We start from the raw sequence: 14783 nt of genomic DNA, 5'->3' as shown, positions 1-14783 counted from the left end.
AAAAATTTGCCACGAAAGAAGATGTTTTTTTTTTATCTACTATAAACCAAAGTTCTATATATTACCTTGAGAAACTCTGTTCTGAAATTTGTATAAAGTCACGAACTCTCCAGATCACGTACTGGTCATATATATGGTTGGATCGCAAAGATTATCGTCTGCAGCTCCGAGTCAGAGGATTAAACAAACACCGACTGCCTGATCATAAAATCTTTGCTCAACGCGCCGAGATGGAAAACCGCATTCGCAAACACTAATCAGACAACAGTTCTACCCCGTGTTATCTTTTTGTTCTCGAGTTTATAACTAGTTGGCAAAGGTCGGAAAAAGTTCTTGTTCAGAGAGTCAAAGCACAAACATGATAATGTGCAAACAAAACGCACGTAGTACAAAGACAATAAAGAAAGTACACTTTGAAAATTCAAATATTTGTGATTGATGCGAGATGAACTCAAATACTCACAAAGACACCAGATAATTGGGTATATTTTGGTTGTTCAAATAATGAATTGATTTTTGAAGTTTACTAACTCTACTTGTTGAAGAGTGGTATATTAAAGGTCTACATAACTAATCCTGGTTCATTTTCCCCTTCTGTCAGGGTATACTAAATAGTTTCAGTCGATTTTCTCCATTAACCTGTCGAATGATCATGTGGGTCTAACCGCAGCATTCAACAGAACAAAAGTGCCACAAACTGTGACATTTACAAAGTTCTCTTCTAAATTAATTGAAGCAAAGAGGAGCATTTGACAACTACTTCTACTACGACAAATTGCAGCTATTGCAAATAAAACATAATTAAAGCATTTTCATGCCACACTTGTTTCGGTACTAAACTAGTTCAATTTTCCGGTCAAACTCCGAGTTGTGCAAACTCAAATAATTTACTTTATAATTAAAATGTCACGAGCAAAAATTATATTTTCGCATCTGCTACTGTGCTCGTTAAGTTAAGTAGTTAATTAGTCGTGATTAAAGGTTGAACTTTTTATCGCTATAGAGAAATTTGAAAAATTAGACACTCCAATTAGCGTAATAAGAAATTATTAGATCAATTAATTTTAATATGGAATCTCAGATCGAAAACAACGGGGATGATTAATTATTGTTGGGAATGTTTTATTGAAGTGGATATTAGTCTGTTTGAAAACTTTGCCTCGAGGCTGTAGAAATAATTTTGAATAATTTGATTGCCTATTTTACGTTTCATATTGGCCTTTCTACTGGTTCTTTTCGTTACAGAATTTTATATTTTAATATGGAACCCATATCAAAAATAAGAGAGATGATTAATTGCTGTTGAGATATTTCATTAAAGTGAATATTACTATGAAAGTTGTATGATAAGGAGTGAACCTTACTTTGGGAAACACTAGTCTTTAATTTCATAATGTATTGGCGTCTCCACCGCTCTTTTTATTCTACTTTTTTCTACATCTATGTTGTACCCTAAATCCATTTTTGGCAAAATAGATATAAATAGTTTATGCTATAATTAGATGTTACAAATAGAATATTTACATTAATTTCAAATGCATAAACTGTTAGTTTATAAATAAAACTCTTGCTTTGATAAAAAAAACAATGTCGACCATGATTTAATATTCCAAACATTTTTTTAAAATTATTATAATTAATAATTATATTTTAATGTTTGTATATATGCTTATTGTGCTTTTTCTCAATGCTACCCATACCTGCACAAAACCATATTTAATTCACAAAAGTCTATTTCAGTTTGCCGTGTTAGGCACTCTAACACGCCATGCAGTCATGTTATAAGTTCTTGTATAATGCATAAACTTTGTAATACATTTTCCATGTTACTATGACATGTACCTACCGTGTACTGAAAACATTCTTAACCAGTTCAAAAACTTTTATTATAACCGACATTGTTCTCGCTCTAAAAATTACATCAATTTTTAACCCGACGAAGATGAATGCTCGCTGAGAAAATGTAATATTTAAGGGAAAGGATTGATGAATTGAGTTAAAGCTTCATGTGGAAAAAACTGGATCATGTTCAGAAAATTCATGCCGAAATGAATGTAAAGAAAAACGTTTATCGATATAATATAATTTTGAATAATAGTAAAAGCTTACTAATTTTTATATAACACTTTTACTTGCAATCATAAAACCAATTCCTGTATTTACCTTTACGACCGATTCCGCATGGTTTCATGAACACAATTTGCATTTTGAACTGAAGTTTGCTGGTGCGTTGCATTAACATTTCACATTTATTGGCTTTATTCCTATATGTAAATTTACCAGATCCGAACTTTTACATATATAGGATCATATATAAAAGACATCATAACTCACACGAAAATAAATATGTAGTAAGTTGCCATATGGTAGTAAAATAGTGAACTAGTAAATTTATTTCCCTAACAAGATTGATAATTGTCTCAAACTCGATTTGCAGGCAATTTTGGAATCACTTTCATACAGTTATAACTAAATTAAAGTGTTTGTTAATTACATATCAAAGTTCCCTAATTAGTGCCAAAATTATTCGCCTAAACCAAGCAAGTTTGGTTAATTTCCATTATTTAGAACCAGTTACACGATACGATGCACAAATTATATGGCAATGAGAATTGTGTATGTAATTTCCTGTACAATTTCCCATTCGTTACTAGAACACATGTGTTTTCTACCTTTGTCTCACATGTGGCCCAATTACATACATTGGATGCAGAATAATTGATTTAGTTCTAGTAGAAGGAATCGATTTATTTAATTTTATTCGCATTGGTGCTAACGAGATTTTGTTGGTAGTTTGTAGTTTATTGATGAACACGATTTGAATTGGTGTAATTGCTTTACACATATTTGCATATGACATATTTTGCGAAAGTCAAATATTTTTTTTGCCCTGATTCTATAAAAATCGTCAATTTAATATACACCCACATGGGCAAATATTGCGCTCTCAGTTCTGTGATATTCGCGCATCATAAATCATTTTCTGCAGTGAGAGTAGGTACAGGGAATTCACATGGAGCACTAGATTTGTATGAATAAATAAAATATTAAATTTTGGTATCTGGAAATACGGCTATCTATGGGAATACCGACGGGTGTAAATTACTAATCTTTCATTCCGTACGAATAGAGGATATATATACATATATATATTTATTTATAAACGAACGGTTTTTTTTCAAAAAATATTTTTTCCTAGCGACATCTAATTTTCAAATGGGCCCTATTTCATGACTCACCTAGTTGACCTTGAATAGATAATTCAGACTCCGACGATCGTTGGTAATACAGTAAAAGGAATGACTTGTAACGGATAACACATAATGCTAATTTAGATTTCCATATTTTAGATTTTAAATTATAACACACTGATGATGAGACAAACCTAATCTCGAAACGTTTGTAAAATTTTATTAAATAAATAGTGCAATAATGAGTGTTGTTTGTTCATATTTCTAAAATAATATCTATCCACTCAGAATACATTTGTTATATATATATATATATATATATATATATATATATATATATATATAAATATATATGTATATATGTACATTATCAATTTGGTAATATCCACTCAATATATATGCATATACTTATAAAAATTACCTTCCCACGATCTCCCAATAAGCCCCAGAATTGTATTCCCCATTCTATCGGATTATATGTATTTCCATGCTATTTTATAATGCATTTTATTTTATTTGCCGTCGGAAATTTGCCGCTACAAAGTTTTCATGGACGTAGATTCCCAAAGCGCAATGCAAATGCGTCCCGATGCTGATAATACGTTGACGCTGACGGCACCCGACGGACCCACTCCTGGTTTTAAATAGATACCCTTGAACCTCTATGGACAACTAATATTAAAATACGCAGTCAAATTAAATTATATATAAACGTAGGCAATAAGAATTATTATAAACTCAGCCAATGGAAAAATCCACCAATTGAGGAAGGTAATAAGTGCAAACCATCTTGAAAGGGTGGCCAAAATTTTGAACACTTATAGGGGAACATTTTACTGGAGGAAATTTTTGGATAAGATTCAATATGATCACAATCATATATAAAAATGAAATGCAAAATGTTTTAGGAAGCGCATAACTCAACAACGCCTGGACCAATTTGGCCAATTCTTTTTTTAAAATGTTCGTTGAAGTCCAAGCATGGTTCTTAGGAGCAAAAATCGAATAATTGCTGGGAAAACCCTAAAAACAGCCCTTTTCTTTTTCACATGCAAACGTTTTCTAACTGAAACGTAGAATCAATTTGAGTTTTATTGCTATTATAAGTTCATATTAAATCATAACCACTTACTGCATACTCCTAAACGATTATTCGGATTTTAATAAATCTTTCTGAATTTAGTTAAGAAAATTTTCTAGGATGTATGTGATTATAAAGTTCTGGTGCACATACTTTATTATTTATTACTTTATAGAATGTTCAAGAAGAACAGAATCAAAACTTAAATTTAAAAATTTCTATGAATTGTGATATTACTATAAAAATTGATTGTAAAGGAATCTTAAATAATATTTTGTTACTTTTGTTACTAAAAATCAAGTTAAAAATAAATTTCAGATATGTTTTGCACAATTTTGCTTATCTATGTGAAGTTTTGTGTTGATTTATATTTTCTTTCATAAACTATACAAGATTTTATACGAAAACAAGTTCCAGCTAACAAATATTTCATTGTATTAAAACTTTTGTGACCGTGTTTCAAATTTATGACAGTGGGTTTATCTAATATATATTCGTTTGCATAATATACTAGCTAGGAAATAAATATATTATTTTAGCTATATTTTGAATAAAAGAATAATGCGTATATTACAATGATATGTGCATGGAAAATGATAGTATTAGTATAAATTATGCTAATCGTATAAATATTTTATTAAAATGATGCAAGATTATTTAGCAAAATTCAATTTATAATTATTGTTGCATATTTTTGATCCACATATTTTTTTTTATTTCAGTGTCAAAACATGAAGATACTCTACAGTATGAAGAATGCTAGAATATGAACTAAATCTCACAATTTTTGTGTAAAAATAAAAATAAAACTTTATTATGAAGTCATTTACATAACATTCAGTTTTATCACAACTTCAGCATATTTGCTAAAAATTTAGATATGGTGAAATTTCTGTGATTAAGGAAGCAGCAAAGAAATTTGTGAAGAAACCGCAAACTTTAATTTCGGCAAAGATGGCAGAACCTGATAATTATGATGATGAGGTAAGTTTTACATTTTTCTTTGCCTTTTAAAATGCATATTACTACATATATAAATGGGTTTTTATGTAAATCAGGGCATATTTTTTGCGGTGGAGGCAGTTCTAACCCAATTTAATTTCCTGTGAATCGCTATTACCGCAATAAATTGCAGCGGTAATATGCTGATAAAATTATTTTAGCAGGAATAAATTTTGAGGATAATGAAACTTTAGATAAAAAAAATTACTAACTAAAATATATACCATCAAAAATAATTTCATACTTGCTAAATATTTTCTGGACCGGGTAAGTGTAAAAATAGAAAAACACTTTCAACAAATATTTGATATTAAATCTTTTACGAGTATGTGAAAATTTATGTCTTACGTAGTACATCTAAAATAATGAGATTTTCCACAAGAGTCTTCCAATTTCATAAAAATGGATTATAAAATGTTTATTTTCATTAAATTCCACTATTGTTAAACATTTCCAATCTTTATCGTTAAATTTTTTTATAGCGCCGTTAAATGGAATATTAAAAATCATTTGCTATCATGAGACATTTTTTGAGGTTTATGGATTGTGTTTAATGCGACATAAATCGCTGAAGTGAAAATCATTTTTGTGAAAGACTTACGCTTATCATTGCGAGTTTTATGCCCAAGAAAGCTGTAAAACTGGTAATAGAAACATATTGTATTTAAAAAAAAAACAAAATGAGCTAACTCAAATAAGACTTGGAGATGATCAATAAATAGGATGTCGTTGCCAAAAAAATCACCAACCAGAATTTATATTACATAATCTCTTTCCATATATAAGACATGTGTAATAGTACTATACCTAGCCTGTATTATAATATTACATCCAGTGTCATATACCAAAGCAAATAGAATTCTCGAGACCGACATGCAAATTGTCGGAATACATATGATTCAATAAGATGCTTATGTAAGCAAATAGTATCAACAAACAAAGAAACTTAGAGATATTACATATACGACTTCTGTGGAACAAATAACAAATACAATTCTACTAGAACATTAAATTTGTTGGAGACATCCAGTACAAAAATACTTAGATAATCGAAATATTCACCATTTCAATCTTGGCTTCCTAAATTGAACATGTATAAAATAATCAGTAATATATTTTAGTGATAATCAGATTACAAATTTATAGTCTTTAATAAATTACACCAACAAAATATAAATATTTGAATTTCACTTTAGCAGTTCTGAAAACGTTGCAAATAAAGCTTTGTAGAGTGCTTTGTAAGCATGAATGCAAAAATCTCAATATATAGTCCAATTTCTATATCCAAATTTAATGGTCAAACTTTATGTACTACTGCAACAAAGTAACAAAACTCTGTAAATCACATAAACGACCAAAACTAACATTCCAATCTGATTTCCTTCCAATGCACAACAAATGCATTATGCAGTGAATCATGAACTGAACATTTCCAATATTTCCAATACATTTCGCATGAGCAATTCTAATACCCAGTTTATATAATAAAAAAGCTCCGTGTATTCAGGGACAATTCTATTTTATGCAATTTTTCTCTGAAATGGTATTAAACGTTTTTCTTGTAATAAAATTGCAAATTTACTTTGCTGGCGGCGACAGCTGTATCGTATAGTGCACTACTCTATGGGGACTATAAATCTTTTGCAAAGTAAAATGCATCTGCTTTTTTAAAGGTACTGGGAAAAAACAGATGGAAAAATTAAATATAAACGCAGGAGAGAAGATATTTTAATATAATTAATTTTGTTTGATAATTATTTTGAGATAATAATGAGACTAAGCACCAAGAGTGCGCCCTTGGGGTACACCTAAGCTCATGATTGCAAAATTGCTCGAAAACAGTTGGGAAACGCAAGTTGATAATAATTTTAAAGGTGACTTTAAAAAAAACTAATTTAACCAATTTTAGACAATTTATTAGTTATTTGTTAATAGAAGAATGTTATGATAAAATTCTCAGCTAAAAATTCTTTGATGTATATTGAGATCTTACTCATATTTATTGGCAAAAAATAATTTTTTTACATATAGGAAAGTGTCTAAAAATATTTACCTAAATACTTTACTATAGTTTAAGCCTGAATTAAATCAATATCGATACTACAATATCGTTAATACGTTAATAAATTCCCAGATTTCCCAGATTATATCCGATTTATCTTAGATGATCAAGGATTTGAGCTATTTACCTTCTCGCTTCTGAGTTACATCTATCTTAACTTAATATGTACATAAACGTATGCAAATTTGAAACATCTACATGTATCGGAATTAATGCTTATTCATGACAGCTTCATGAATTCTGTATAAATATCTGATACCAAACTAATTTATGTATTTAAACTATAGTAATATCATATATATAGCACTTAAAACGATAAATTACTTTGGAATTGATTAAATTTTTAGCGGGTTGTGAAAAAGCTGCAATAGAGCTTTTGAGCTTATGAACAGAACAAAAGCTTATTATAACTGGGTTTGCGAAAGTTGCTTTTATAATGCTCTATAAATGAGTTTTTATTTGAATATTTCAAAGGATGATATTAAATGATAAAATTTACAATTGAAACCGTGGGTAAGAGTCAAATATTTTTATTCTGCTAGTTGTACCTAATACTTTAATTTGAAAGATTATATTTTTAATTATTGATTATTCAACAAAATTCAAATTAAATACAGTTGGTCTAGGGACTGAAAAACTAAAAAGAAGTTAGAGTAGTGATATGGATTAGTATACCAAGATTGCACAAAAAAATTACTGAATAAATAAGCTCTAATTTATTGCTATTACATTTGAAAATTCTTTAATGTTTTCATCATTTGTTACATATGTCATGACTAATATATAACAAATTTTGTGCTGACTTATTCGGCAATAATATTAAGAAATTTATCCAGAAAACTATAAATATAATATATACAAGCGTGCTGAAGAAATAAACTGCATACTAAAGTTTGACCATTTTATGTGAGAAACTCAATAAATCTAGAAAATTTATATTACCCTCTAAAACCACTTTATATTTATCGTCTAACAATATTATTATCATACATTATTGTGAATTATACTGTGTATAAATCAATATGTTGGCAATAATAATTCATCAATTGCAATAACATTGCCAATGCAGCCCGATAAGACCGTTTGTATAGGATCTGTCGAACAATAACTTTGTGTTGACGTAATATAAGTTTGTATAGGCAGTTAACTACCATGTTATAACAGATAGTATGTATAATATGTCTGTATTCTATATATAAACGTCTTTTATAGCTGTACACACGCCATGGAAACCTTTTTCGAACCGAAATTTAATGGGAGTTTCAGAATACTGTGATAAAAGAGCATTAAACTAATTTCCATCGATTATTTATTGTTGCATCGTTTAGAGTCTCTTTGTTAGTGCTTCATTTTAATAAAAAAAATTAATTTATGTAGTATTGGCATGATTTTCTAATTTGCCTGGTATTATGTTCAATATATTTTCTTGTATTGTCGTAGAAGTACTTATACTGTCGTAGCTCTACAAATGTCAACGTAGGTTTGTAACTTCTGGCGCACTTTTACAACACCTAGCTCTACGATAATTGGCGTAGCTTTGCAACCACTGGCGTAGCTTTGCAATCACTGGCGCAGCTTTGCAATCACTGGCGTAGCTTTGCAACCACTGGCGTAGCTCTACGAACACAATCCTAGTTCTATGATCACAGTCGTAGCCCTACAATCACAATTCTAGTTCTATGATCACAGTCGTAGACCTACAATCACAATGCTAGTGTTATGATCACAGTCGTAGACCTACAATCACAATGCTAGTGTTATGATCACAGTCGTAGCCCTACAATCACAATCCTAATTCTATGAGAACCGTCGTAGCCTTAGAGTAACCGTCGTAGCCTTACACTAACCATCGTAATTGTACGATCACAGTCATAGTTCTACGATCACTGTCGTAGCTCTACTATACAAACACTGCCGTATTTTACAACAATATATACAAAATTGTGTATACTATTTCATATTTAACTACAAACAAAAATTTTTTAGAAAAAAACTAAAGCAGGATAAATCGTGTAAATGTTATGGGATTGTAATGAAAACTTCCATTAAAGAAAAATAAATTACCTAAGTAAATTAGTAGCATTGAGTAACTAGAGAGCAGAAACAACAATAGAGTATTATATTTCAGAAAAGTACACAAGAAATACAAAGACAGAAAAGTATCGTAATACAAAGGAAAAATCTTTTAATGGCGAGAGAAATTAATACAAGAATTACATTAAATGTATTCTAAATAGACTCAAACGATATTTAAATTTTGATATTTGAAATAATATAAGATCATATTGAACAGCCACGTGCTAGGTAATTGTGATAAATCTCTGAATCTATGTTTCTAAGCCAAGTTACTACTTAATCATGTTATCAAATTCTTCAAAAAAAATCATCTTTCTGGTGAAATGCAGGAAAAATGTTGCTAAATCCATTTTCCTATCATGTTATTCTTCGAATTTCCATTTCAAACATGCGTGATCGCAGTTACAGGAGTCGACTCGGCAATATTTGTCCAGGGAATTGGAATATCAGAGTCGTCCTTCTTGGAAAATCTTTTGTCAGCATGACTACATTTACAACAAATCGTCGATCCTCTCTCTATATTTCCATTGCGTATCCTTCATGAATAATTTGCTGAAGCGAAAGCAACTTACACATCAATCTTAAAGGATCTCGAGAGAGGTCTAATTTTGTTTATGCAGGAGGACACTTTAGCAGAGTGGTAATGGATATATATATATATATATATATATATATATATATATATATATATGCATATATCTAGTGTCAAAAGCTTCAGAAAGACTCAAAACGTCAAGGAAAAATAATTACTACTTAGAAATTTTAGTAAAATAATTCGAATCCTAATTTCTAAGTACAACACACTGATGCTATAAATAATTTTCATCACGTTTTTTGTATTTTCAAATATTGTTTTCTTCTGAAAATTGCTTGACAAGCTTGGCTTTTGTAATTCTATTATATAATTTCATAAACAAAAATTCAAATAATTAACACTCTGACGATTTTGCTCTAATTGCCACAACAAAAAAGTACTAAATCCCTTCGAAATTTAAAATTTAAAAAATACATGTAAACTTAAAATATATACATGCATATATTTATTGTTTGGGAGATTTTTATCACAAATAGTAGAATATATGTAATAATTTAAATAATTAAAAATTATATACCAAATCAGGTTTTTCTTGTATTATATTATCTATCCAAATTTCTTCAAGGACCATCCATAAAACTAGTCAGAACAAGCGTATAAATGAAAACCCATTCTGGGGAAATCGGTAATATAAAATGAAAATACTCGAGATCGAAAAATCAATCTGATTATATTGATTTTGCAACAACCCATTAGTATGGAAAACATAAAATTAGCAAGTCGGATTTTTTGGCAAAAACGAACGTAAAATTAATCATAAATTATAATTTCAAATGAAAAATATAATAATAAATAGTAAAACTATATGAACATCTTGTTTGGTAAAAAGCGTTTGGCAAATGACAGTCTTCATTTGTTTTTAATGTCAAACAATGCCTCAAATATTTTCAATGTCGATGAATAATAAGCGGTTTTTGTACTTTTTTCCATTTATTTCTACAATCTAACTATATTTCTATAATTCAAAAAATCTTGAAAAAATTCCTTAAGAAACTTCAGAAAGATTTATCAAAATCCGAATAATAGTTTAGGAGAATTATCCTTACACACACCATTACAGAAAAATATAATATTTTATATAAGATATTTATATATGTATATATATATATAAATATATAAATTTATATATATATATACTAGCTGACCCGGCAAATGTTTTGCTAAGTAAGGTATTTCTAAACATTTTCAAGAGAATAAAAAAAGGAATTCTTTATTTCAGGTGTGTTAGGATGTGTTGTTTGAATGGTACAGACAATGTGGTATTATAAACACAATAAACCCCAAAGTCTACTTGTATAATAATGAGTTAATAATAATAATTTATAATAGCAAAAAGTTTTACAAACTATTAATTTTAATTGCCAGATACGTTCTAAGAAAATTTACATTAAAGCCCTGAATCTGTTCAACATCTTAAAGGAGCATTTAATGATTATCACAGTTTTTTTTTTAAAAAAAAGGTTGAGAACACAGTTTTGTAATCGTAGCAAAAACTAAACCCAGACCAACCCAGAGCAATCGTTTAGAAACTGAATAATTGCTTTGGAAAGGAAGGCGTCTTCGCATCAGGAAATAAAGTGCCTCTTTCGGTTCGTTATCAGAACAAATTCGGTGTTTAAATCATCCGGAATTCTTGCTCCATTTACATACCCGGAGTCAACCTTTTTCTTGTGATACTGGAAAAAATACTGCGCTCAATAACCGTAAACTCCGGCCGGAACGAGAATATCTTTGCAAATTTTACGAACGACTATAAATCATTGTAATGGCCTTATGAAGTGTGAACTGGTTGTAAATTAGGATTATGGATACGAAAGGATAAAAGATTTTATAAAAAATATATGAAATTATTGCTACTTGTATATAGCAAAATAATTTTTAAAAAATTATAGAGACAACTCTTAATAAAAATAAGAGCACTTTGGGTAGAGAGCAGTTTCCAAATACTAGGGTACTTAATTTATCAGGTAAATCCATAACAAAGATTATTTTAGTTTAGATAAATACAAATTTTGATCAGACTACAGTCCAACTACTTCTGTTAATATTCAGAGTCAATTCTCCTAAAAAACCTATAAAAATCATCCGTGCGTTAGAGCTATTAAATTCCAACTAACATAAACAAACTTTTACTAAACCTAACTTTTATTACTATATAATAAGGCACGAAATGAAAATGTAAACTTACAGACGACTGGAAATACGTGCAAGTACCGTTAATAACCAAATTGCTACTTTAAAACCTGTCGTAAAATATTTTCCTAAACTATTTTCTTTGAGAGAAACAAGTTTGTAGTAGACGAAGACGAAGACGAAGATTCAACCTAGATTTTCTTCACGATTGAGATTTATAAAGCTGGAATAGAAGTTTTGTAGCGTAAATCATGACTCTAAAAAGGTATTATGTCTCTGTGGTTGAGGAAAAAATAGTCCCTTGGGGAAAAAATACAGGAGCCGATTCATATTGATACATTTCGATAATATACATACATATATCATACTTATTTCAGAAACGTTGTATGTAAGTTACATATGAAATTATTATAAAACTATTGTATGTCTGATGCACATACCTAAATAAGAATAAAAATAATTACACAATTATTTGACCTATTACTCAGAAAATTAGCTTTTTGTATCACTAATATTAGAATAAAGCTGTTCCAAAAATTGTAAATATTGGAATATGAATAATAAAAGTATTTACTAGTATGTAAAGTAAATCCAAGTATTTTTTTAAACAATTATTACGAAGCTTTTAAACGAATTGCATTATTCATATATTATGGCAGATTTCGGGTGCCTATAATTAACAGTCTAAAATTATAACAAATACTAGATTTACGCATTTGAAATGAATTAATAATCATTCATCAATAATAGATCAAATTGTGCAAATGTCCAAACACTGCTTTCATAATTAATTGTAGTCAATCATTGCCAATAATGCGTAAAATAATTTTATTTACACAAACAAACTGTTCATTTGTTTAATTTTAGTATCATCTAAATATACAATAGTAGATAATAGTAACAGACCCCTATTTCGTAATAGTCATTTTAGTAATCGAATAATTTTTCATCTCCATTTCTGTGTACAAATGTTTTTTAATCAATTTCGATTAAGATCATGAAAAAGAATAGAGCTTAAAAACGATGATTTGAATTAAGAGTTGTCTACCCCTAATACCATTTTCAATTTTTGGGCCAAGAATTTACTCTATTGTGTTTAAATAATTTATATAGCTTAACAAGGTTCGCCGGGACAGCTAGTATATATATAATATTTCTTTGGATTTTTCTCAATTTTTGAAACTAGCTCACTCTTATTTTCGATATTTTAAGAAGCTGGTAAATTCAAAAAGATTTATGAATATTTTTATACACAACTTGTGATTAATAATTTTATCTGTATCAAAATTGTTAATAAACTTTAGGGATTCAGTTAGCATGTTTGTTCATGTTTTTCACAAACATCCACGTTTATTTATTTTTGACTTCTTCATTATTCAAGTTACATTCACTATTTGAATTACACATGATTAAAAATAAATTTGTCAATTTTAGTAAAAAAAAATTATTAAATTGTTAATGTTTTTGCCTTCGAATAGCAGCTCAAAATGACTTACACCATCATTTAAAAGCAAAGTTTATAATCTTGATCTTAGCAACACCACAATTACCAACAAATAAGAACATTACGAAGCCGCAGAATATTTAAGTATAAACTTGAACTCGATGAAAAGTTTTGCGTAAGCTCGCCAAAAAGCTCAGGAAGGAGCTTTCTTCTTATCGAAATTTGTTGAATTCAATATAAAGGAAGGATGACGTCCTCCTCTTGTTGAACCCGCGGAACTTTAAATACTTTCGCCGACGTTTTATCTGTGAGCGATCATTCATTCTGAAGGGTTTTTCGAGAGTATTTATCTACTAGGACCATTAATTATCCACTCGAATTTCTACCATAGTTAGTGGATGAGGATTGATGGTATATATACACACAAAAAGTTATTTGCAATGATTAGACGCGATCTCTCTAATGCAATAGATAGTTCTATTTTGCAAATATATATATATATATATATATATATATATATATATATTAGGGTGGTGCTTAGTATGGACATTTTTTAATTTCCTTGCTCCCAAATGCTCAAATGGTTCCAAATTGATAAACAATTCTCTGAAAGTTGTAGCTCTTAATATTGTCTTTTAGATAGAACGCAATTCCATCAGAGTTTTGTATAGAAATAGCATGAAATTTTTTAAAAATTTTGCAGGCCGTCGAATTTTCAATAAAAAATGACACGAATTTTCACTTTTAATTCATTTGACGCTAAGTTATACCTAAAAAAAATGTTTACATGCCATTTCCATACGAAGTTTGATTAAATTGCGCACTATCTAAGAGTTAATATTAAGAGCTAAAACTTTCAGAGAATTGTTTTTTATCAATTTGGAACTATTTGAGCCATTGGAAGCAAGAAAATTCAAAAGTGTCCATATTAAGAACCATCCTAATGTATATATATAATTGTGTTTCTCTTGTGTTTTATGCGAGTGTTTCATCCAGCCAGAAAAGTAATACACAAATATTTCATTCCCTCTAAAATCCCATGTTAAATGCTCCAAATTCCCAGATCGTTACCAGAACAGGTACCGCCAAATATCCACGTTAATCAAGAAAATAAATATTCCGCGTTGCTCTTTGTAATCATGAGTTACATAATCTATTTATGAGTCCCGGGGCCGACTCGAAATATTTCGCGTGCCCCA

General features: G+C 29.3%; 1 protein-coding gene across 1 annotated transcript in view; it reads left to right on the top strand.

Moving 5' to 3' along the window:
• The first annotated feature begins 5183 nt into the window (after positions 1 to 5183).
• LOC113383385 (prolyl endopeptidase FAP-like) overlaps positions 5184 to 14783 on the top strand; it is a 56449-nt gene continuing 46849 nt past the window's right edge. Inside the window, exon 1 of the mRNA XM_026621656.1 lies at positions 5184 to 5256. Within this exon, the coding sequence (XP_026477441.1) occupies positions 5227 to 5256 (30 nt within the window). The 5' untranslated portion in view covers positions 5184 to 5226. The remainder of the gene's footprint in view (positions 5257 to 14783) is intronic.

The sequence above is a fragment of the Ctenocephalides felis genome, unplaced genomic scaffold, assembly GCF_003426905.1.
Source record: "Ctenocephalides felis isolate EL2017-DRISC unplaced genomic scaffold, ASM342690v1 CF-g0.4_SCAFFOLD_03570, whole genome shotgun sequence".
NCBI lineage: Eukaryota > Metazoa > Arthropoda > Insecta > Siphonaptera > Pulicidae > Ctenocephalides > Ctenocephalides felis.
This window is presented reverse-complemented; position numbering and strand designations above follow the sequence as displayed.